Raw genomic sequence first — 24318 nt, forward strand, 5'->3', positions numbered from 1 at the left:
AACCCCAAAGCAAAAACCCCAAAATCAATAAAACCCCATCCCAAAAACCCAAAATCAATAAAACCCCACGCAAAAAACCAAAAAACCAAAAACCCCAAAGCAAAACCCCAAAATCACAATAAAAACCCCAAAATCAAAACCCCAAAAATCAATAAAACCCCAACAAAACCAAAACAATAAAACCCCAAAACCCCAAAAAAAAAACCCACAAAAAAATCAATAAAAACCCCAAAGCAAAAACCCCAAAATCAATAAAAACCCCAAAGCAAAAATCCCATAATAAATCAAAAATCCCATTGCAAAAACCCCAAAATCAATAAAAACCCCATCCCAAAAACCCCAAAATCAATAAAAACCCCAAAGCAAAAATCCCATGATAAATATCCCAGAATGAAAATCCCAGAATGAATAAAAACCCAAAGCAAAAATCCCAAAATCAACAAAAACCCCAAAGCAAAAACCCCAAAATCAATAAAAACCCCATCCCAAAAACCCCAAAATCAATAAAAACCCCAAAGCAAAAATCCCAAAATCAATAAAAACCCCATCCCAAAAACCCCAAAATCAATAAAAACCCCATCCCAAAAACCCCAAAATCAATAAAAACCCCAAAGCAAAAATCCCAAAATCAACAAAAACCCCATCCCAAAAATCCCCAAATCAATATAAACCCCATCGCAAAAATCCCGTAATAAAGAAAAACCCCATCGCAAAAATCCCAAAATCAATAAAAACCCCATCCCAAAAACCCCAAAATCAACAAAAACCCCATCCCAAAAACCCCACAATCAATAAAAACCCCAAAGCAAAAATCCCGTAATAAAGAAAAATCCCATTGCAAAAATCCCCAAATCAACAAAAACCCCAAAGCAAAAATCCCATAATAAATCAAAATCCCATTGCAAAAAACCCCAAAATCAACAAAAACCCCATCCCAAAAACCCCAAAATCAATAAAAACCCCATCGCAAAAATCCCAAAATCAATAAAAACCCCAAAGCAAAAATCCCAAAATCAATAAAAACCCCAAAGCAAAAATCCCATAATAAATCAAAATCCCATTGCAAAAAACCCCAAAATCAGTAAAAACCCCAAAGCAAAAATCCCATAATAAATCAAAATCCCATTGCAAAAATCCCATGATAAATATCCCAGAATGAAAATCCCAGAATAAATCAAAATCCCATCGCAAAAATCCTGTAATGAAGAAAAATCCCATTGCAAAACCCCCAAAATCAATAAAAACCCCATCGCACAAACCCCAAAATCAATAAAAACCCCCCAAGAAAAAAATCCCGTAATAAATATCCCAGAATGAAAATCCCATAATAAATTAAAATCCCATCGTAAAGATCCCGTAATGAAAATCCCATAATAAAAATCCCATCATAAAACCCCATAAGAAATAAAAATCCTGCAATAAAATCCCATAATAAATAAAAATCCCATAATAAATAAAAATCCCATAATAAAAATCCCATAACAAAAATCCCGTAATAAATAAAAATCCCATAACAAAAATGCCGTAGGAAAAAGAAACCATAATAAAAATCGCCTAACAAAAATCCTGTAATAAATAAAAACCCCATAACCAAAATCCCATAACCCAAACCACATCACTAAAATCCCGTAATAAATAAAAATCTCATAACCCAAAACCCCATAAATAAACCCCATAACAAACCCCCATAACACAAACCCCATAACTGAAATCTCATATTCATTAAAAACCCCAAAAAGCCAAACCCCACAGCCCCAATCCCCTAAAAAATCCCCTATAAATCCCCAATAAATCCCATATAAAGCCTATATAAATCCCCTATAAAATCCCCTGTAAATCCCCCATAAATCCCCAATAAATCCCCTATAAATCCCCTATAAATCCCCAATAAGTCCCCTATAAAATCCCCAATAAATCCCCTTTAAATCCCTAATAAATACCCTATAAATCCCCCATAAATCCCAATAAATCCCCTATAAAATCCTCTATAAATCCCCTATAAATCCCCTATAAAATCCACTGTAAAATCCCCAATAAATCTCCTATAAAATCCCCGGGTGAATCCCCTGTAAATCCCCTATAAAATGCCAGGATAAATCCCCTATAAATCCCCAATAAAATTTCCAATAAATCCCCAATAAACCCCCCATATAATCCACTATAAAATCCCCTATAAAACCCCAATAAAATTCCCAATAAATCCCCCATATAATCCCCAATAAAATCCCCTATAAATCCCCAATAAAATTCCCAATAAATCCCCTATAAATCCCCAATAAAATTCCAAATAAATCCCCAATAAATCCCCTATAAAATCCCAGGGTGAATCCCCTATAAATCCCCAATAAAATTCACAATAAATCCTCCATAAATCGCCCATATAATCCCCAATAAATCCCCTATAAATCCCCTATAAATCCCTTATAAATCCCCAATAAATCCCCTATAAATCCCCAATAAATTCCCAATAAATCCCCTATAAATCCCCAATAAAATTCCAAATAAATCCCCAATAAATCCCCTATAAAATCCCAGGGTGAATCCCCTATAAATCCCCAATAAAATTCACAATAAATCCTCCATAAATCGCCCATATAATCCCCAATAAATCCCCTATAAATCCCCTATAAATCCCCTATAAATCCCCAATAAATCCCCTATAAATCCCCAATAAATCCCCCCCCTATAAATCCCCAATAAATCCCCAATAAATCCCCTATAAAATCCCCAATAAATTCCCAATAAATCCCCAACAAATCCCCTATAGACCCCTTATAAAATACCAGGATGAATCCCCTTATAAATCCCCTATAAAATACCCGGATAAATCCCCAATAAATCCCCAATAAAATATCAGGATAAATCCCCTATAAATCCCCAATAAAATCCCCTCTAAAACCCCAATAAATCCACTATAAAATCCCCAATAAATCCCCTATAAAATACCAGGATAAATCTCCTATAAATCTCCTATAAATCCCCTGTAAAATGCCAGGATAAATCCCCAATAAGTCCCCTATAAAATCCCCTATAAATCCCCTTTAAATCCCTAATAAACCCCCAATAAATCCCCTATTAATCCCCTATAAAATCCCCTATAAATCCCTAAAAAATCCCCTATACATCTCCTATAAATCCACTATAAATCTCCTATAAATCCCCTAAAAATCCCCTATACATCCCCTATAAATCCCCTGTTAAATCCTCTATAAAATCCCGTCTAAAGCCCCTATAAATCTTCAATAAATGCTCTATAAAATCCCCACTAAATCCCCTATAAATCCCCTATAAAATCCACTGTAAAATCCCCAATAAATACCCTATAAATCCCCTATAAATCCCTAATAAAATCCCCAATAAGTCCCCTATAAAATCCTCCATTTAATCCCCTATAAAATCCCCAATAAATCCCCTATAAAATCCCCTATAAATCCCCAATAAAATCCCCAATAAATCCCCTATAAAATCCAGTATAAAATCCCCAATTAATCCCCAATAAATCCCCTATAAAATCCCCAATAAATCCCCTGTAAAATCCCCTATAAATCCACTATTAAATCTCCAATAAATCCCCTATAAAATCCCCTATAAATCCACTATTAAATCTCCAATAAATCCCCCATAAATCCCCTATAAATTCCCTATAAAACCCACTATAAAATCCCCAATAAATCCCCAATAAAATCCCCACTAAATCCCCAATAAAATCCCCTGTAAATCCCCAATAAATCCCCCATAAATCCCCAATAAATCCCCAATAAGTCCCCTATAAAATCCCCTATAAATCCACTACTAAATCTCCAATAAAGCCCCCATAAATCCCCTATAAATCTCCAATAAAGCCCCCATAAATCCCCTATAAATCCCCAATAAATCCTCTATAAAATCCTCTATAAATCCCTAATAAATCCCCAATAAATCCTCTATAAAATCCCCTATAATTCCCTAATAAATCCCCAATAAATCCCCTATTAATCCCCTATAAAATCCCCTATAAATCCCTAAAAAATCCCCTATACATCTCCTATAAATCCACTATAAATCCCCAATAAATCCCCAATAAATCCCCTAAAAATCCCTTATAAAATCCACTATAAAATCCCCAATAAATCCCCAATAAATCCCCAATAAATCCCCTATAAAATCCATTATAAAATCCCCAATAAATCCCAAATATATCCCCCATAAATCCACTATAAAATCCCCCATAAATCCCAAATAAATCCCCCATAATTCCCCAATAAATCCCCTATAAATCCCCTATAAAATCCCCTATAATTTATAGGGCCGTGGCCGTTCTGAACACGCCGTTCCGGCCGCCCGACCCCAATTCCGACGTCATGGAGAGGCTGGCACAGATCCCGGAATTCGATTACCAGCTCTACTTCCAGGAACCGGTGGGACCCCAAATCCCAAAAAATCCCCAAAAAAATCCCAAATCCCTGATCCTAAACCCCAAATATCCCAAATCCCAAACCCCAAATATCCCAAACCCCTGATCCTAAACCCCAAATCCAAAAAATCCCCCAAAATCCCAAACTCCTAATCCTGAATCCAAAATCCCTGATCCTAAACCCCCAAAATCCCAAATCCCTGATCCTAAACCCCAAATATCCCAAATCCCAAACCCCAAATATCCCAAATCCCTGATCCTAAACCCCAAATCCAAAAAATCCCCCGAAATCCCAAACCCCAAATCCCGAACCCCAAATCCCTGATCCTAAACCCCAAATATCCCAAAAATCCCAAACCCCAAAAAAACCCAAACCCCTGATGCTAAACCCCAAATCCCAAACACCAAATTCCTGATCCCGAACGCCAAATCCCAAATCCTAGATCCCGTATCCCTGATCCCAAATCCCAAACCCCAAAAAATCCCGAACCCCAAATTCCTGATCCTAAACCCCAAAAAAATCCCAAACCCCAAATTCCTGATCCTAAACCCCAAAAAATCCCAAATCCCCAAAATCCCAAACCCCAAATCCCAAATCCTGAATTCCAAATCCCAGATTTCCCTGATCCCGTATCCCAAACGGCAAACCGCAGATCCCAAATCCTAAATCCCAAACCCTGAACCCCAAATCCCAAATTCCTGATCCCAAATCCGAAATCCCAGATCCCTGATCCCAAACCCCCAAAATCCCTGATCCCAAATCCCGAATCCCAAATCCTGAACCCCAAATCCCAAACCCCAAATCCCCAAATCCCCAAAATTCCCAAATCCCAAACCCCAAATCCCTGATCCCAAACCCCAAACCCCAAATGCCAGAAAATCCCAAATCACAGTTCCAAATCCCAAACCTCAAAATCCCTGATTCTAAATCCCAAACCCCCAAAAACACCAAATCCCGAATCCCAAAAATCCCCCAAATCCCAAAAATCCCAAACCCCCAACCCCAAATCCCAAAGGCAAATCCCAAATCCCAGACTGCAAACCCCAAACCCCAAACCCCTGATCCTAAATCCCAAATCCCAAAAAAATCCCAAACCCCAAACACCAGATCCTGAATTCCTGATCTTAAATCCCAAAAACCCCAAACCCCAAAAATTCCCAAACCCCAAAAATCCCAAACCCTAAATCCCTGATCCCAAATCCCAAAACATCCCCAAAAATCCCAAATCCCCAAAATCCCAAATGCCAAAACTCCCAAATCCTGAATTCCAGATCCCAAATCCCAAACCCCAAAAAACCCCAAACCCCAAAAAAACCCAAATCCCAGATCCCATTCCCGGATCTGATCCCGATGTTTTTTTGGGATCCCAGTTCGGGATCGGGATTGGGGATTTGGGATTTGGGGTTTGGGGTTTGGGGTTTGGGATCTGAGGTTTGGGGTTTACAGTAGATCCGAGTGGTTTTGGGGTTGATCCCGCTGCTTTTGGGGTTTTTCCCGGTGTTTTTGGGGTTGATCCCGCTGGTTTGGGGGTTTTTCTTGGTGTTTTTGGGGTCAATCCCGGTGTTTTTGGGGTTGATCCTGGTGTTTTTGGGGTCAATCCCGCTGGTTTTTGGGACTTATCCTGGTGTGGTTTTGGGGTTTTTCCCGGTGTTTTGGGGTTTTTCCCGGTGTTTTTGGGGTTCATCCCACTGTTTTGGGGTTTTTCCTGCTGTTTTTGGGGTTTATCCCAGTGTTTTTGAGGGCGATTCCACTGTTTTTGGGGTCGATCCCGCTGTTTTGGGGTTTTTTTCCCACTGTTTTTGGGGTTGATCCCGGTGTTTTTGGGGTTTATCCTGCTGTTCTGTGGTCGATCCTGCTGTTTTTGGGGTTTTTCCTGGTGTTTTTGGGGTCGATTCCGCTGGTTTTGTGGTTTTCCCGCTGTTTTTGGGGTTGATCCTGGTGTTTTGGGGGTTTTTCCCGCTGGTTTTGTGGTTTTTCGCGCTGTTTTGGGGGTTTTTCCTGCTGTTTTTGGGGTTTATCCGGGTGTTTTTGAGGTCGATCCCGCTGTTTTTGGGGTCAATCCCGGTGGTTTTGGGGTTGATCCCGGTGTTTTTGGGTTTTTCCCACTGCTCTGGGGGGTTTTCCAGGTGTTTTGGGGTTTTTCCCACTGTTTTTGGGGTTTTTCCCAGTGTTTTGGGGTTTTTCCCACTGTTTTTGGGGTTTTTCCCGGTGTTTTTGGGGTTTTTCCCGGTGTTTTTGGGGTTTTTCCCGCTGTTTTTAGGGGTTATCCTGGTGTGGTTTTGGGGTTGATCCCGCTGTTTTTGGGACTTATCCTGGTGTGGTTTTGGGGTTGATCCCGCTGTTTTTGGGGTTTATCCTGCTGTTCTGTGGTCGATCCCGCTGTTTTGGGGGTTTTTCCTGCTGTTTTTGGGGTGGATCCCGCTGTTTTTGGGTTTTTCCCACAGTTTTTGGGGTTGATCCCGGTGTTTTTGAGGCTTTTCCTAGTGTTTTTGGGGTTTTTCCCGGTGTTTTTGGGGTTTTTCCCGGTGTTTTTGGGGTTGATCCCGCTGTTTTGGGGGGTTTTCCTGCTGTTTTTGGGGTTGATCCCGGTGTTTTTGAGGTTTATCCTGCTGGTTTTTGGGGTTTATCCTGGTGTGGTTTTGGGGTCAATCCCGGTGTTTTTGGGGTTGATCCCGCTGTTTTTGGGTTTTTCCCACTGCTCTGGGGGGTTTTCCAGGTGTTTCGGGGTTTTTCCCACTGTTTTTGGGGTTTTTCCCGCTGTTTTTGGGGGTGATTCTGATGTTTTGGGGTTGATCCCACTGCTTTTGGGACTTATCCTAGTGTGGTTTTGGGGTCGATCCCCGTGTTTTTGGGGTTGATCCCGGTGTTTTTGGGGTCGATCCTGGTGTTTTTGGGGTTTTTCCCGGTGTTTTTGAGGTTTATCCCGCTGGTTTTTGGGACTTATCCTGGTGTGGTTTTGGGGTTGATCCCGGTGGTTTTGGGGTTTTTCCCGGTGTTTTTGGGGTTGATCCCGCTGGTTTGGGGGTTTTTCCTGCTGTTTTTGGGGTTTTTCCCGGTGTTTTTGGGGTTGATCCCGGTGTTTTTGGGGTTTTTCCCGCTGTTTTGGAGGGTTTTCCTGCTGTTTTTGGGGTCGATCCCGGTGTTTTTGAGGTTTATCCTGCTGGTTTTTGGGGTTTATCCTGGTGTGGTTTAGGGGTCAATCCCGGTGTTTTTGGGGTTGATCCCGGTGTTTTTGGGTTTTTCCCACTGCTCTGGGGGCTTTTCCGGGTGTTTTGGGGTTTTTCCCGCTGTTTTTGGGGTTGATCCCGGTGTTTTTGGGGTTTTTCCCGCTGGTTTTGGGGTTTTTCGCGCTGTTTTGGGGGGTTTTCCTGCTGTTTTTGGGGTTTTTCCCGGTGTTTTTGGGGTTGATCCCGGTGTTTTTGGGTTTTTCCCACTGCTCTGGGGGTTTTCCCAGTGTTTTGGGGTTTTTCCCGCTGTTTTTGGGGCTGATTCTGATGTTTTGGGGTTGATCCCGCTGTTTTTGGGACTTATCCTGGTGTGGTTTTGGGGTCGATCCCGGTGTTTTTGGGGTCAATCCCGGCGTTTTTGGGGTTGATTCTGGTGTTTTTGGGGTTTTTCCCGCTGTTTTTGGGGTTGATCCCGGTGTTTTTGGGTTTTTCCCACTGCTCTGGGGGTTTTTCCGGGTGTTTTGGGGTTTTTCCCGCTGTTTTTGGGGTCAATCCCGGTGTTTTTGGGGTCGATCCCGCTGTTTTGGGGTTTTTTTCCCAGTGTTTTTGGGGTTGATCCCGGTGTTTTTGGGGTTTATCCTGCTGTTCTGTGGTCTATCCTGCTATTTTGGGGTTTTTCCCGGTGTTTTTGGGGTTTTTCCCACTGCTCTGGGGGTTGATCCCAGTGTTTTGGGGTTTTTCCCAGTGTTTTGGGGTTTTTCCCACTGTTTTTGGGGTTTTTCCCGGTGTTTTTGGGGGTGATTCTGATGTTTTGGGGTTGATCCCACTGCTTTTGGGACTTATCCTGGTGTGGTTTTGGGGTTGATCCCGGTGGTTTTGGGGTCGATCCCGGTGGTTTTGGGGTCAATCCCGGTGTTTTTGGGGTTGATCCCGGTGTTTTTGAGGTTTATCCCGCTGGTTTTTGGGACTTATCCTGGTGTGGTTTTTGGGGTTTTTCCTGCTGTTTTTGGGGTTTTTCCGGTGTTTTTGGGGTTGATCCCAGTGTTTTGGGGTTTATCCTGCTGTTCTGTGGTCGATCCCGCTGTTTTGGGGGTTTTTCCTGCTGTTTTTGGGGTGGATCCCGCTGTTTTTGGGGGTGATCCCAGTGTTTTGGGGTTTCTCCCACTGTTTTTGGGGGTTTTTCCCGCTGTTTTTGGGGGTGATTCTGATGTTTTGGGGTTGATCCCGCTGTTTTTGGGACTTATCCTGGTGTGGTTTTGGGGTTGATCCCGGTGGTTTTGGGGTTTTTCCCGGCGTTTTTGGGGTTGATTCTGGTGTTTTTGGGTTTTTTCCCAGTGTTTTGGGGTTTTTCCCGCTGTTTTTGGGGTTGATCCCGGTGTGTTGGGGTTTTTCCTGCTGTTTTTAGGGGTTATCCTGGTGTGGTTTTGGGGTTGATCCCGCTGTTTTTGGGACTTATCCTGGTGTGGTTTTGGGGTTGATCCCGCTGTTTTTGGGGTTTATCCTGCTGTTCTGTGGTCGATCCCGCTGTTTTGGGGGTTTTTCCTGCTGTTTTTGGGGTGGATCCCGCTGTTTTTGGGTTTTTCCCACAGTTTTTGGGGTTGATCCCGGTGTTTTTGAGGCTTTTCCCGGTGTTTTTGGGGTTGATCCCGCTGGTTCGGGGGTTTTTCTTGCAGTTTTTGGGGTTTTTCCAGGTGTTTTTGGGGTCGATCCCGGTGTTTTGGGGGTTTTTCCCGCTGTTTTGGAGGGTTTTCCTGCTGTTTTTGGGGTTGATCCCGGTGTTTTTGAGGTTTATCCTGCTGGTTTTTGGGGTTTATCCTGGTGTGGTTTTGGGGTTGATCCCTGTGGTTTTGGGGTCTATCCCGGTGGTTTTGGGGTTTTTCCCGGTGTTTTTGGGGTCGATCCCGGTGTTTTTGGGGTCGATCCCGGTGTTTTTGGGGTTGATCCCGGTGTTTTTGGGGTTTTTCCCGGCGTTTTTAGGGCGTGGCGGAGGCGGAGCTGGAGAAGGACATCGGGAGGACCCTGAAGATCCTGATCCGATCCTCCAGCCCCGAGGTGATCCCGGGATCGGGATCTGGGATCTGGGATCGGGGATTTGGGATTTGGGATTTGGGAATTGGGATTGGGATTTGGGATTTGGGATTTGGGATTGGGAATTGGGAATTGGGATTGGGGATTTGGGATTGGGGATTGGGGATTGGGGATTTGGGATTTGGGATTTGGGATTTGGGATTGGGGATTTGGGATTTGGGATTGGGGATTGGGGATTTGGGATTGGGGATTGGGGATTGGGGATTGGGGATGGGATTGGGATCGGGATCGGTGTTTGGGATTGGGATTGGGATGAGAATATGGAATGGGATTGGGATCGGGGTTAGGAATGGGATTGGAATTGGGATTGGAATTGGGATTGAGATTGGGATTGAGATTGGGATTTGGGATTTGGGATTTGGGATTTGGGATTGGGGATTGGAAATGGGATTGGGAATGGAGTGGGAATGGGATCAGGGTTGGGGATGTGATTGGGATTGAGGTCAGGAATGGGATTGGGATTGGGATTGGGATCAGGTTGGGGCTCAGGATCGGGATTGGGATCGGGATTGGGGTTGGGTTTGGGATTGGGATTGAGATGGGATTGGGATCAGAATCAGGATTGGGATCAGGACGGGGAATGGGATGGGGTTGGGATTGGGATCAGGATTGGGATTTGGGATCGGGATTGGGATTTGGGATCGGGATTGGGATCGAGATGAGGATGGGATGGCGATCAGGATGCGGATTGGGGTCAGGATGGGGATTGGATTGGGAATGGGAATGGGATCGGGGTCAGGATCAAAATTGGGATCGGAATCGGGATTGAGACTGGAATTGGGATCAGGATCAGGATGGGAATTGGGATTGGGATTGGGATTGGGATCAGAGTTTGGATCGGGATTGGGATTGGGATTGGGATCGGGATTGGGATCAGAGTTTGGATCGGGATTGGGATTGGGATTGGGATGATTGGGATCGGGGTCAGATCAAAATTTTTGGGATCGGGATTGGAATTGAGACTGGAATTGGGATCAGGATCAGGATGCGAATTGGGATGGGATTGGGATTGGGATCAGGATTGGGATTGGGATTGGGATCGGAATTGGGATCGGGTCAGGATAAAATATTTGATCGGATGAGGATCGGGATCGGGATCGGGATTGGGATCGGGATCGGGATCGGCTGAGGGGCTGGACTGGGATCCCAAAGGAACGGGAAATCCCGGAGTCCTGTTAGAGCGTCCAATGGGATCCCTCGCTCTGGGACCATCCCGGATCCCGTCGTTTTCCTGGGATCCCCTGGGACCCCCTGGGATTCCTGGGATCTGTCACCCGGCGCTCCCAAACCCTTTGGGATGCGGGAATTCCCGGGAATTTGACGCCCTGACCCCGCAGGATCGGCTGCCCTTCAACCTCGACCTGCACCGCGTCCGGGAGAGAGGTCGGCAATCCGGGAACGGGGATCCCTGGGATCTGGGGGATCCCCTGGGATCTGGGATCATCCGGGAATGGGGGATTCCGTGGGAATGGGGGATCCCTTGGGATTTGGGGATCCCTTGGGAATAGGGGATCCTGTGGGATTTGGGGATTCTGGGAATGGGGGATCCTGGGGAAGTGGGGGCTCCCCTGGGATTTGGGGGATCCCGTGGGAATGGGGGACCCTGGGAATGAGGAATTCCCTGGGATTTGGGGATTCTGTGGGAATGGGGGATTCTGGGAATGGGGGATCCTCTGGGAACGGGGGATCCTGGGATTTGGGGGATCCCCTGGGATTTGGGGATTCTGTGGGATTTAGGGGATTCTGGGAATGGGGGATCCTCTGGGAACGGGGGATTCTCTGGGATTTGGGGGATCCCCTGGGATTTGGGGATCTCCTGGGAATGGGGGATCCCGTGGTTTGGGATCCCCGTTGCTGTTTGAGATTTTATGGGGTTGGAAATGGGGGTTCTTGGGGGTCTGTTGGATTCTGTGGAGTGAGTCCTTTTGGGGGCTTTTGGGTGGGGGTTCCTTGGGGGGTTGGGATGGGGGTGGGATTGGGGACCTTGGGATTTGGGGAACCCCCAGGGAATGGGGGATCCTGTGGCATTCCTGGGAATGGGGAGATCCTGAGGATCTGGGGGATCCTGTGGGACCAGCGAGATCCCGGGGATCCGGGGGATCCCCGGGGTGTGGGGGGCCCATTGCGGTGGTCCTGTGCGTTCCGGGGGTCTCCTGGTGGGGTTCCCGCAGGATCCCCCCGAGAGCCGCCTGCTGCCGCCCGAAGTGCCCTCTTCACACCCGCAGTTCCGTAGGGGTTCAGGTGGGACCGCCCCCCTGGGATCCCCCCCCTCACCCCTGGGCCCCCCGGGATCCCCGGGATCACCCGGTCACCCCGGACTCACCCTGGGATCACCCTGGGTCCCCCGGTCACCCTGGATCCCGGGATCCCCCGGGATCACCCCGGGCCCCGGGTCCCCGGTCACCCCGGGTCACCCGGCACCCCATCGGATCACCTGGGATCACCCTGGGGATCAGTGGGCCCCCGGATCACCCCGGGCAGGGCCCGCCGGGTCCGGGTCACCCGGGGCGGGATCTGGATCGGACCCCGGGCGGGCCCCTGAACTGATACCGGAACATGCGCGAGAACTGGAGCTGGGCCCTGCGCGCCCGCGGCAGGACGGTGCGCACTGAGCCCCGAACCCACCCCAAACTGATCCCAAAAATGATCCCTGAGCCTGATCCCAAACCCCAAACTGACCCCTGAGCCTGATCCCAAACCCATCCCCAAACTGATCCCTGAACCTGATCCCAAACCCTGATCCCCAAACTGATCCCCAAACTGGTCCCAACCCTGATCCCTGAGCCGGGCCCTGCGCGCCCAGGGCAGGACGGTGCGCACTGAGCCCCGATGCCCATCCCAAAACCCCAAACTGATCCCTGAGCCTGATCCCAAACCCATCCCCATCCCCATCCCCAAACTGATCCCTGAGCCTGATCCCAAACCCATCCCCATCCCCATCCCAAAACGATCCCTGAACCTGATCCCAAACCCATCCCCATCCCCATCCCAACACGATCCCTGAACCTGATCCCAATCCCACCACCCCCCAACCACCCCCCCCCCCCCCCCAACCGCCCCCCCCACCCACCCCCCCCCCCCAAACACCTAACCCCCCCACCCCAACCCCACACTGATCCCTGACCCCGATCCCAAACGCGATCCCCATCCCCGAACCCATCCCCATCCTGCTCCTGACCCCAATCCCGATCCCGAAATGGTCCCTGAGCCCGATCCCAAAATGATCCCCATCCCCCAGCTGATCTCAGTCCTGATCCTGGCCCTGATCCCCATCCCCAATCCCAAAGTGATCCCTGACCCTGATCCCAAACTGATCCCTATCCCCAAACCCATCCCCATCCTGATCCCGATCCAAAAATGATCCCTGAAGCCGATCCCAAACCCATCCCCATCCCAAACCGATCCCTGGACCTGATCCCAAACCCATCCCAAACTCATCCCCATCCTGATCCCAATCCCGATTCTAACCCCGATCACAATCCCGGTCTCCATCCTGATCCCGACCCTGATCCCAAACCAACCCCTGATCCTGATCCCGATCCCAAAGCGATCCCTGACCCTGATCCCAAACCAACCCCTGATCCTGATCCCGATCCCAAACCAATCCCTGATCCTGATCCCGATCCCAGACCAATCCCTGATCCTGATCCCGATCCCAAAGCGATCCCTGACCCTGATCCTGGACCCAATCCCAAACCGAGTCCTGAGCCCGATCCCAAACCCATCCCCAAACCGATCCCGATCCCCAAACCAATCCCAATCCCAATCCTGATCCCAATTCCAATCCCAATCCCAAACCGATCCTCATCCCCAAATCCATCAGAATCTTGATCCCACACCGATCCCGATCCCAGTCCCAAACCGATCTCTGAACCCGAACCCATCCCCATCCCCAAACGTCTAACCTCCTCCCGTGCATTGATCCCAACCCCAGCCCGACCAAAACAACCCCAATCCCAATCCCAGTCCCGATCCCAATTCCAATCCCAATCCCAAACCGATCCTCATCCCCAAATCCATCGGAATCTTGATCCCACACTGATCCCGATCCCTGTCCCAAACCGATCTCTGAACCTGATCCCAAACCCATCCCCGTCCCCAAACTGATCCCAATCCCCACCCTGATCTCAATCCCGATCCCCAAACCGATCCCAATCCCAATCCCAATCCCAATCCCGGTCCCAAACCAATCCTCGCCCCCAAATCCATCAGAATCTTGATCCCACACCGATCCCGATCCCTGTCCCAAACCGATCTCCAATCCCATCCCCATCCCCAAACTGATCCCAACCCCAACCCCGATCCCAATCCTGATTCTGACCCCGACCCCAATTCTGATCCTGATCCCGATCCCCAAACCAATCCCCGATCTTGATCCCCGCCCCGATCCCAGTCCTGATCCTGATCCCGATCCCAACCCCAATCTTGATCCTGACCCCCGTCCCGATCCTGATCCCAATCCCTGCCTGATCCCAATTCCTGAGCCTGATCCCAACCCTGATCCCCATCCCAAACCTGAGCCCATTCCCGATCCTGATCCTGATCCCGATCCTAATCCCAATCCCCATCCCAATCCCCATCCTGATCCCCATCCTGATCCCAACCTGGGGCCCCTCGGGATCCCCCAAATCCCTCTGGATCCCCTCAGGATCCCCCAGATTCCCTCCAGATCCCCCAAATCCCCCCTGACTCCCCCAAATCCCATATTTTCCCCCTCAGGATCCCCCAGATCCCATCTGGGATCCCCCAAATTCCCTCTGGATCCCCAAAATTCTATTCAGCCCCACTGGATCCCCCAAATCCCATTTTGCCCCCTCAGGATCCCCCAACCCCCTCTGGATCCCCCAGATCCTGTCTGGGACCCCCCCAGATCCCATTTTTCCCCTTGGGATCTCCCCAAATCCCTTCAGGATCCCCCAAATCCCATTTCCCCCCTCTGGATCCCCCAAATCCTGTCTGGGATCCCCCAAATCCCCTCAGGATCCCCCAGATCCCCTCTGGATCCCCTCAGGACCCCCCAATTCCCCCCGGGACCCCCCAAATCCCCTCGGGATCCCCCAAGTCCTCTCAGGATCCCCCAAATCCCTCCTGGGACCCCCCAAATCCCATCTGGGACCCCCCAAATCCCTTCGGGATCCCCCCAATCCCATCTGGGATCCCCCAAATCCCCTCGGGATCCCCCAAATCCCCCCTGGACCCCCCAAAACCCATCTGGGACCCCCCCGTCCCATTTCCCCTGGATCCCCCCAAATCCCCGGGACCCCCCAAATCCCCTCTGGGAGCCCCCAAATCCCCCCTGGATCCCCCAAATCCCCCGGGACCCCCAAATCCCTCTGGATCCCCCCAAATCCCCCGGACCCCCCAATCCCTCCTGGATCCCCCAAATCCCTCCTGGATCCCCCCAAACCCCCCGGGACCCCCCAAATCCCATCTGGACCCCCCAAATCCCTCCTGGATCCCCCAAATCCCTCCTGGATCCCCCAAATCCCCTCTGGGATCCCCCAAATCCCCGGGACCCCCCAAATCCCCTCTGGGACCCCCCAAATCCCCCAGGATCCCCCAAATCCCCCCGGGATCCCCCAAATCCCATCGTGGACCCCCCAAATCCCTTCGGGATCCCCCAAATCCCCCCGGGACCCCCCAAATCCCCTCTGGGACCCCCCAAATTCCCTCGGGATCCCCCAAATTCCCTCGGAATCCCCCAAATCCTCTCAGGATCACCCAAATCCCATCTGGGATCCCCCGAAATCCCATCCTGGATCCCCCAAATCCCATTTCTCCCCTCTGGACCCCCCAGATCCTGTCTGGGACCCCCCCAGATCCCATTTTCCCCCTCGGGACCCCCAAATCCCCTCTGGGATCCCCAAATGCCCCCGGATCCCCCAAATCTAATCTGGGACCCCCCAAATCCCATCTGGGATCCCCCCAAATCCCCTCAGGATCCCCCCAATCCCCCTGGGACCCCCCAAAACCCATCTGGGACCCCCCAAATCCCCTCGGGATCCCCCAAATCCCTCCTGGATCCCCCAAATCCCATTTCCCCTCTCTGGATCCCCCAAATCCCTCTGGACCCCCCAAATCCCCCCGGGACCCCCCAAATCCCCTCGGGATCCTCCAAATGCCATCTGGGATCCCCCAAATGCCATTTCCCCCCTCTGGATCCCCCCAAATCCCCTCTGGATCCCCCAAATCCCCCCGGGACCCCCCAAATCCCGCACTTTCCCCCTGTGGCTGGCGGGGCAGATCCCGATCCCGGCGCTGATGGTGACGGCCGGGAAGGATCCGGTGCTGAAACCCGGCCTGAGCAAGGGCATGGAGGCATGGGTGAGGGAAAAACGGGGAAAAATATGGGGAAAAATGGGGAAAATATGGGGAAAAATATGGGGAACAGAGTGGGAAAAATACGGGGAAAATACGGGGAAAAAAGGGGAAAAAATTTTGGAAAAAAAGGGAAAAATTAGGGGAAAAATCAGGGAAAATAGCGGGAAAAATACGGGGAAAATATTGGGAAAATATGGGGAAAATGTGGGGAACAGAGTGGGAAAATGTGGGAAAAATATGGGGAAAATATGGGGAAAAAATGGGGAAAAAATTTTGAAAAAAAAGGGAAAAATTAGGGGAAAAATCGGGGAAAATAGCGGGAAAATATGGGGAAAATATTGGGAAAATATTGGGAAAATATGGGGAAAATGTGGGGAAAATATGGGGAAAATATGGGGAAAAAATGGGGAAAAAATTCTGAAAAAAAAGGGAAAAATTAGGGGAAAATCAGGGAAAATAGCAGGAAAAATACGGGGAAAATATTGGGAAAAAATGGGGAAAATGTGGGGAAAATATGGGGGAAAATGTGGGAAAAATATGGGGAAAATAGTGGGAAAATGTGGGAAAAATATGGGGAAAAATATGGGAAAAAAAGGAAAAAAATTTTGGAAAAAAAGGGAAAAATTAGGGGAAAAATCGGGGAAAATAGCGGGAAAAATACAGGGAAAATATTGGGAAAATATGGGGAAAATGTGGGGAACAGAGTGGGAAAAACACTGGGAAAATACGGGAAAAATGTGGGAAAAAATACGAGGAAAACACGGGAAAAACCTGGGGGAAAAATCTGGGGAAAATATGGGAAAAAAATGGGGAAAAAAAGGGAAAAAAAAAGGGAAGAAGTTTTGAAAAAAAAAGGGAAAAATTGGGGGAAAATCTGGGAAAAATCAGGGGAAAGCTGGGGGAAAATGGGGAAAAAAGGGGGAAAATACAGGAAAAACCTGGGGGAAATCTGGGGAAAATGGGGAAAAAGGGGGAAAATTGGAAAAAATGGGGAAATAAAGGGAAAAATTGGGGGGGAATCAGGGGAAATCTGGGAAAAATACTGGGAAAATCTGGGGAAAATATGGGAAAAACCTGGGGGACATCTGAGAAAAAAATGGGGAAAAAAGGGGGAAAAGGAAAAAAATTGGGGAAAAATTGGGGGGAAAAAGGGAAAAATTGGGGGGAAATCTGGGAAAAATCAGGGGAAATCTGGTGAAAAAATAGGAAAAGATTTGGAAAAATATGGGGAAAATGCAGGAAAAATATGGGAAAAATATGAGGAAAACACGGGAAAAAATGGGAAAAAATATGGGGGAAAAAATTGGAAAAAATTGGGGGAAAAAAGGAGAAAAATATGGGAAAATATGGGGAAAAAATGGGGAAAATTGGGAAAGACTCGAGGAAAATCTGGAAAAAAAATCTGGAGAAATTCTGGAGAAAATCTGGGGAAAAATTCCAGGAAAGGTTTGGGAGAAATTCAGGGAAAATCTGGGAAAAACCCAGGGAAAATCCAGGAAAAATGTGGGAAAAATCGGGAAAAATGCTGGAGAAATCTGGGGGAAATCTGGGGAAAATGGGGAAAAAGGGGAAAAAAGGGGGGAAATTGGAAAAAAATGGGGAAGAAAAGGGAAAAATTGGGGGGAAATCAGGGGAAATCTGGGGAAAAATACTGGGAAAATCTGGGGAAAATCTGGGAAAAACCTGGGGGACATCTGAGAAAAAAATGGGGAAAAAAGGGGGAAAAGGAAAAAAATTGGGGAAAAAAATGGGGGAAAAAGGGAAAAATTGGGGGGAATCTGGGAAAAATCAGGGGAAATCCAGGAGAAAAAAAGGGGGAAAAATGGGAAAAATACGGGAAACAATTGGGAAAAATACAGGGAAAAATCTTGGGAAAAATCTGGGGAAAATCCAGGAAAAATCCTGGGAGAAATCTGGGAAAATTCTGCAGGAAATCCAGGAAAAATCTGGGGAAAAATCCTTTAAAAATACCGGGAAAAATCCAGGAAAATCTGGAAAAAAATCTGGGAAAAATCCAGGAAAAGTCACGGAAAAATCCTGGCAAAAATGTGGGGAAAAGCTGTGGGGAATCTGGGAAAAATCCTGGAAAAATCCGGAAAAAAAACCCAGGAAAAAAAATATCGGGGGGGAATCTGGGAAAAAGCCAGGAAAATTCTGGGGGAAAACTTGGGAACAAATCTGGGAAAATTCTGGGGGAAATCGGGAAAATGCTGGCAAAAAATCCAGGGGAAAAAACCCCAGGGGAAATCTGGGAGAAATCTGGGAAAATCCCGAAAGAATTCCGAAAAATCCTGGGAAAACCCAAGAAAAATGTGGGAAATCTGGGGAAAAATCTGGGAGAGATGCGGGAAAAATCCAGGGGAAATCTGGTCAAAAATCCGGGGGAAATTCGGGAAAAATCCGGGGAAAATTCTGGAAAAATTCTGGGGAAACATCTGGGCAAAAATCCGGGAGAAATCCAAGAAAAATCTGGGAAAAAATCTGGGAAAGAATCGGGGAAATTCTGGAAAAAAATCGGGAAAAATCTGGGGAAAAATATCAGGGGAAAAGCCTGGAAAAATCCGGGGAAAAAATCTGGGAAAAAAAATTGGCAATTTATGAAAAACTTGGGGAAAATCAGGGAAAATTCTGGGGAAAATCTTGGAAAAACCTGGGAAAAGTCCAGGAAATTCCGGAAAAAATCTGGGAAAAAATTCCAGGGAAAATGTGGAGAAAATCCAGGAAAAATGTGGGGGAAGAATCGGGAAAAATCTGGGGGAAATCTGGAATGAAAGAAAAATCTGGGGAAAATCTGGGAATTCTGGGGAAATTTGGTGAATTTGGGAAAAACCTGGGGAAATCAGGGAGAATTCCGGGGGAAAATCTGGGAAAAATTCGAGGGAATTTAGGAAAAATCCAGGAATTCGGGAAAATGTGGGAAAAAGCAGGGAAAAATCTGGGGGAAAACTGGGAAAAAATGGGGGAAAATGAGAGGAAAAAAAAGGGAAAAATTGGGGGGAAATCTGGGAAAAATCAGGGGAAATCTGGTGAAAAAATAGGAAAAGATTTGGAAAAATATGGGGAAAATGCAGGAAAAATATGGGAATAATATGAGGAAAACACGGGAAAAATTGGGAAAAAATATGGGGGAAAAAATTGGAAAAAATTGGGGGAAAAAAGGAGAAAAATGTGGGAAAATATGGGGAAAAAATGGGGAAAATTGGGAAAGACTCGAGGAAAATCTGGAAAAAAATCTGGAGAAATTCCGGAGAAAATCTGGGGAACAAATCCAGGAAAGGTTTGGGAGAAATTCAGGGAAAATCTGGGAAAAACCCAGGGAAAATCCAGGAAAAATGTGGGGAAAAATGTGGGAAAATCGGGAAAAATGCTGGAGAAATCTGGGGGAAATCTGGGAAAAAAGGAGGGAAAAAAAGAGAAAAAAATTGGGAAAAAATGGGGGAAAATTGGGGGAAAATCTGGGAAAAATCAGGGGAAATCTGGGGGGAAAATGGGGAAAAAAGGGAAAAAATTGGGAAAAAAGGGAAAAATGGGTGAAAATCAGGGAAAATCAGGGGAAATCTGGGGAAAAAAGGGGGAAAATCAGGAAAAGAAGTGGAAAAATTGGGAAAAATAGAGGAAAAACCTGGGGGAAATCTGGGAATAAAAAGGGGGAAAAAATTGGCAAAAAAGGGGAAAAATTGGAGGAAAAAAGGGAAAAATGGGGGAGAATCTGGGAAAAATGGGGAAAAGGGGAAAAAAGGGGGGAAATTGGAAAAAAATGGGGAAAAAAAGGGAAAAATGGGGGGGAAATCAGGGGAAATCTGGGAAAAATACTGGGAAAATCTGGGGAAAATCTGGGAAAAACCTGGGGGACATCTGAGAAAAAAATGGGGAAAAAGGGGGGAAAAAGGAAAAAAATTGGGGAAAAAAATGGGGAAAAAAAGGGAAAAATTGGGGGGAAATCTGGGAAAAATCAGGGGAAATCTAGGAGAAAAAATGGGAAAAAATGGGAAAAATACGGGAAACAATTGGGAAAAATCTGGGGAAAATCGAGGAAAAATCCTGGGAGAAATCTGGGAAAATTCTGCAGGAAATCCAGGAAAAATCTGGGGAAAAATCCTTTAAAAATACCGGGAAAAATCCAGGAAAATCTGGAAAAAAATCTGGGAAAAATCCAGGAAAAGTCACGGAAAATCCTGGCAAAAATGTGGGGAAAAGCTGTGGGGAATCTGGGAAAAATCCTGGAAAAATCCGAAAAAAACCAGGAAAAAAAAAATCGGGGGGGAATCTGGTAAAAAGCCAGGAAAATTCTGGGGGAAAACTTGGGAACAAATCTGGGAAAATTCTGGGGGAAATCGGGAAAATGCTGGCAAAAAATCCAGGGGAAAAAACCCCAGGGGAAATCTGGGAGAAATCTGGGAAAATCCCGAAAGAATTCCGGAAAAATCCTGGGAAAACCCAAGAAAAATGTGGGGAAATCTGGGGAAAAATCTGGGAGAGATGCGGGAAAAATCCAGGGGAAATCTGGTCAAAAATCCGGGGGAAATTCGGGAAAAATCCGGGGAAAATTCTGGAAAAATTCTGGGGAAAAATCTGGGCAAAAATCCGGGAGAAATCCAAGAAAAATCTGGGAAAAAATCTGGGAAAGAATCGGGGAAATTCTGGAAAAAAATCGGAAAAATCTGGGGAAAAATATCAGGGGAAAAGCCTGGAGAAATCTGGGGAAAAAAACTGGGGAAAAAAATTGGCAATTTATGAAAAACTGGGGAAAATCAGGGAAAATTCTGGGGAAAATCTTGGAAAAACCTGGGAAAAGTCCAGGAAATTGTGGAAAAAATCTGGGAAAAAATTCCAGGGAAAATGTGGAGAAAATCCAGGAAAAATGTGGGGGAAAAATCTGGGAAAAATCGGGAAAAATCTGGGGAAAATCTGGAATGAAAGAAAAATCTGGGAAAAATCTGGGAATTCTGGGGAAATTTGGTGAATTTGGGAAAAACCTGGGGAAATCAGGGAGAATTCCGGGGGAAAATCTGGGAAAAATTCGAGGGAATTTAGGAAAAATCCGTGGAAATGTAGGAAAAATCCAGGAATTCGGGAAAATGTGGGAAAAAACCAGGGAAAAATCTGGGGGGAAACTGGGGAAAATCCCAGAAAAAAATGTGGGGAAAAAATCTGGGAAAAAATTAATCTGGGAATTAGGGAAAAGGATGGGAAAAATCTGGGAAAAATCTGAAAAATCCTGGAAGTCGGGAAAAATCCAAGAAAAATCTCTGGAAATTCTGGGGAAAAAAATTGGGGGGAAAATCTGGGGAAAATCTGGGGAAAATCCAGGAAAATCTGGGAAAAAGTCCCTGGAAATTTGGAAAATAATTCGGGAAAATCCAGGAAAAAATCTGGGAATTAGGGAAAAATCCAGGAGAAATCTGGGGAAAATCTGGGAATTCTGGGGGAAAATCTGGGAAAAATCCGGAGGGAATTTAGGAAAAATCTGGGAAAAATCCAGGAATTTGGGAAAATGTGAGAAAAAACAGGGAAAAATCTGGGGGAAAGTGGGAAAAACCTGGGAAAATGTGGGGGAATTCTGGGGGAAAAATGGGAAAAATCTGGGAAAATCTGGTGGAGATGTGGGAAAAATCACGGAATTTTTTTTGGGGGGGGAAATCTGGGATTTAATCTGGGAATTGGGGAAAAGTATGGGAAAAATCCAGGAAAAACCTGGGGAAAGAAATCCGTGGAAATTTGGAAAAAATGTGGGAAAAATCCAGAAAAAAATCCATGAATTGCGGAAAAATACAGGAAAAAATCTGGGAAAAAAAAATCTGGGAATTAATCTGGGAATTGGGGAAAAACCTGGGAAAAATGTGAAGATTTTGGGGAAAAATTTGGGGAAAAATCTGGGAAGAATGTGGGGATTTCCATTGCCAGGGGAGGGGTGGGAATGGCGGGAATGTTCCGGAATGTTCCGGAATGTTCCGGAATGTTCCCTTCCCAGATCCCGCGGCTGCAGCGGGGGCACATCCAGGACTGCGGCCACTGGACACAGCTGGAAAGGTGGGCGGGGCCACGGGCCCAGAATTCCCAAAATTCCCCAATCCAGGAATTCCCCGATCCCAGGATTCCCAAAATTTCCCCAAATCCCAGAATTCACAAACCCCAAATCCCCAAATCCCAGAATTCCCCAAAATTCCTGAATCCCCAAATTCCCCAAATCCCCAAAATTCCTAAACCCAACATTCTCAAATCCCAGAATTCCGCAGCTCAAAGTTTCCCCAATCCCGGAATTCCCCAAATTTCCAAATCCTGGGATTCCCAAAATTCCTGAATCCCAAAGTTTCAACAGTCCTGGAATTCCCAAATCCTGGAATTCCCCGATCCCAAGATTCCCCAAATCCCCCAATCCCAAAATCCCCCAATCCCAGGATTCCCAAAATTCCCAAATCCCGGAATTCCCAAAATTCCCCAATCCCGGAATTCCCCAAAACCAAATATTGCCAGGAATTCCAAATCACAAAAATTCCCGGGAATTCCTTCTTCTGCATTCCCGCAATTCCCAAAATCCTGGGAATTCATAAACCCGAAATCCCCAAATCCCGGAATTCCCCAAATCCCCAAATCCCAAAATTCCCTAATTCCAGAATTCTCAAAACCCGGAATTCCCAAATATTCCCAAATCCTGGAATCCCCCAATCCCAAATCCCAAATCCCAAATATTCCCAGGAATTCCACATCCCCCATTCCTGGGAATTCCAAAATCCCAAAATTCCCGGGAATCCGTTCTCTGTCATTCCCGAAATTCCCCAAATCCTGGGAATTCGTAAACCTGAAACCCCAAATCCCAAAACTCCCAAATCCCGGAATTCCCAAAATTTACCAAGCCTGGAATTCCCCGATCGCAGTATTCCCCAAATTCCCCAAATCCCGGAATTCCCCAATGCCATCATTTTCAAAATTCCCAAATCCTGGAATTCCCCAAATTCCCCAAATCTCAGAATTCCCAAAATTCTCAGATCCCAGAATTCATAAACCCCAAAATCCCCAATCCCGCAATTCCCAAAATTCCCAAATCCCGGAATTCCCAAATTCCAAGATCCCAGGATTCCCAAATCCTGGAATTCCCCAATGCCATCATTCCCAAAATTGCCCAATCTTGGAATTCCCAAAATTCTCGAAGCCTGGAATTCCCCAACATTCCTGAATCCCAACATTTCACCAATCCTGGAATTGCCAAATCCCAGAATTCCCAAATCCTGGAATTCCCAAATATTCCCAAATCCTGGAATCCCCCAATCCCAAATATTCCCAGGAATTCCACATCCCCCCATTCCTGGGAATTCCTTCTCCCCCATTCCCAAAATTCCCCAAATTCCCGGGAATTCTTAACCCCAAAATTCCCCAAATCCCCGGGAATTCCTAAACCCGGAATTCCCAAATTCCCGGGAATTCTTAAACCTGGAATTCCCGAAATCCCAGGAATTCCTAAACCCGGAATTCCCAAATTCCCGGGAATTCTTAAACCTGGAATTCCCGAAATCCTGAGAATTCTTAAACCTGGAATTCCCGAAATCCCGGGAATTCATAAACACAAAATTCCCGAAATCCCGGGAATTCTTAAACCCAAAATTCCCCAAATCCCCGGGAATTCCTAAACCCGGAATTCCCGGAATTTCCCGGAATTCCCAGGAATTCTCTCTCCGTTTTCCCCCAGGCCGCTGGAGCTGAACCGGATCCTCCTGCAGTGGCTGCAGCAGCTCCCGGAGCCGCCCCGGAATTCCAAACTTTGAGCCGGAAGTTTTCCTGGAATTTCCCCAGGAATTCCAAGCCTGGAGTGGGAATTTTTCCTGGGAATTCCAAACTTTGAGCCGGAATTTTTTCCCGGGAAATTTTTCTGGGATTTTTCCCAGGAATTCCAAGTTTTCCTGCCAATTTTTTCATGAATTTTTTTTGTGGAATTCCAAATTTTGAGTCGGAATTTTTCCTGGAGTTTTTGAGAATTTTTTCTGGGAATTCCAAACTTTGAGTCGGAATTTTTCCTGGAATTTGCAGGAATTTTTCCGTGAATTCCAAGTTTTGAGCCGGATTTTTTTCTGGGAATTCTCCCAGGAATTCCAAACTTTGAGCACAAAATTGTTCCTGGAATTTGTGGGAAATTTTTCCTGGGAATTCCAAACTTTGTGTCAGAATTTTTACCAGGAATTCCAAGTTTTCCCAACATTTTTTTCCCAGCAATTCCAAGTTTTGGGTGGGAATTTTTCCCTGGAGTTTGTGGGAATTTTTCCCAGGAATTCCAAGTTTTCTTGCCAATTTTTTTTCCCCAGGAATTCCAAGCCTGGTGTGGGAATTTTTCCAAGGAATTCCAAATTTGGTGTCGG

General features: G+C 46.7%; 2 protein-coding genes across 2 annotated transcripts; both read left to right on the plus strand.

The window, feature by feature from the left end:
* The first annotated feature begins 4290 nt into the window (after positions 1 to 4290).
* LOC115901830 (bifunctional epoxide hydrolase 2-like) lies at positions 4291 to 12191 on the plus strand. Its single transcript, XM_030944799.1, has 5 exons — positions 4291 to 4397; positions 9539 to 9613; positions 10987 to 11031; positions 11794 to 11890; positions 12106 to 12191. The coding sequence occupies exons 1-5, from the start codon at positions 4341 to 4343 to the stop codon at positions 12189 to 12191; spliced, it is 360 nt and encodes a 119-aa protein (XP_030800659.1). The 5' UTR covers positions 4291 to 4340.
* LOC115902613 (bifunctional epoxide hydrolase 2-like) lies at positions 12182 to 24089 on the plus strand. The gene is made up of 4 exons (XM_030946250.1): positions 12182 to 12250; positions 15893 to 15973; positions 21942 to 22000; positions 23655 to 24089. Exons 1-4 carry the CDS (start codon positions 12206 to 12208, stop codon positions 23728 to 23730), a joined length of 261 nt encoding a protein of 86 aa, XP_030802110.1. The 5' UTR covers positions 12182 to 12205; the 3' UTR covers positions 23731 to 24089.
* Positions 24090 to 24318: the final 229 nt, after the last annotated feature.

This window comes from Camarhynchus parvulus, chromosome 3 (genome assembly GCF_901933205.1).
Source record: "Camarhynchus parvulus chromosome 3, STF_HiC, whole genome shotgun sequence".
Taxonomy (NCBI): Eukaryota; Metazoa; Chordata; class Aves; order Passeriformes; family Thraupidae; genus Camarhynchus; species Camarhynchus parvulus.

Bases quoted from the DNA above. Each gene is read 5' to 3' on its own strand.
- LOC115901830 (XM_030944799.1), top strand. From the start codon at position 4,341: ATGGAGAGGCTGGCACAGATCCCGGAATTCGATTACCAGCTCTACTTC. The intron at 4,398-9,538 runs GTGGGACCCCAA...CGGCGTTTTTAG, and splicing joins AGCTCTACTTCCAGGAACCG to GGCGTGGCGGAGGCGGAGCT. The intron at 11,032-11,793 runs GGTCGGCAATCC...CCTGTGCGTTCC, and splicing joins TGCACCGCGTCCGGGAGAGA to GGGGGTCTCCTGGTGGGGTT.
- LOC115902613 (XM_030946250.1), top strand. From the start codon at position 12,206: ATGCGCGAGAACTGGAGCTGGGCCCTGCGCGCCCGCGGCAGGACG. The intron at 12,251-15,892 runs GTGCGCACTGAG...CTGGCGGGGCAG, and splicing joins TGCGCGCCCGCGGCAGGACG to ATCCCGATCCCGGCGCTGAT. The intron at 22,001-23,654 runs GTGGGCGGGGCC...GTTTTCCCCCAG, and splicing joins CACTGGACACAGCTGGAAAG to GCCGCTGGAGCTGAACCGGA.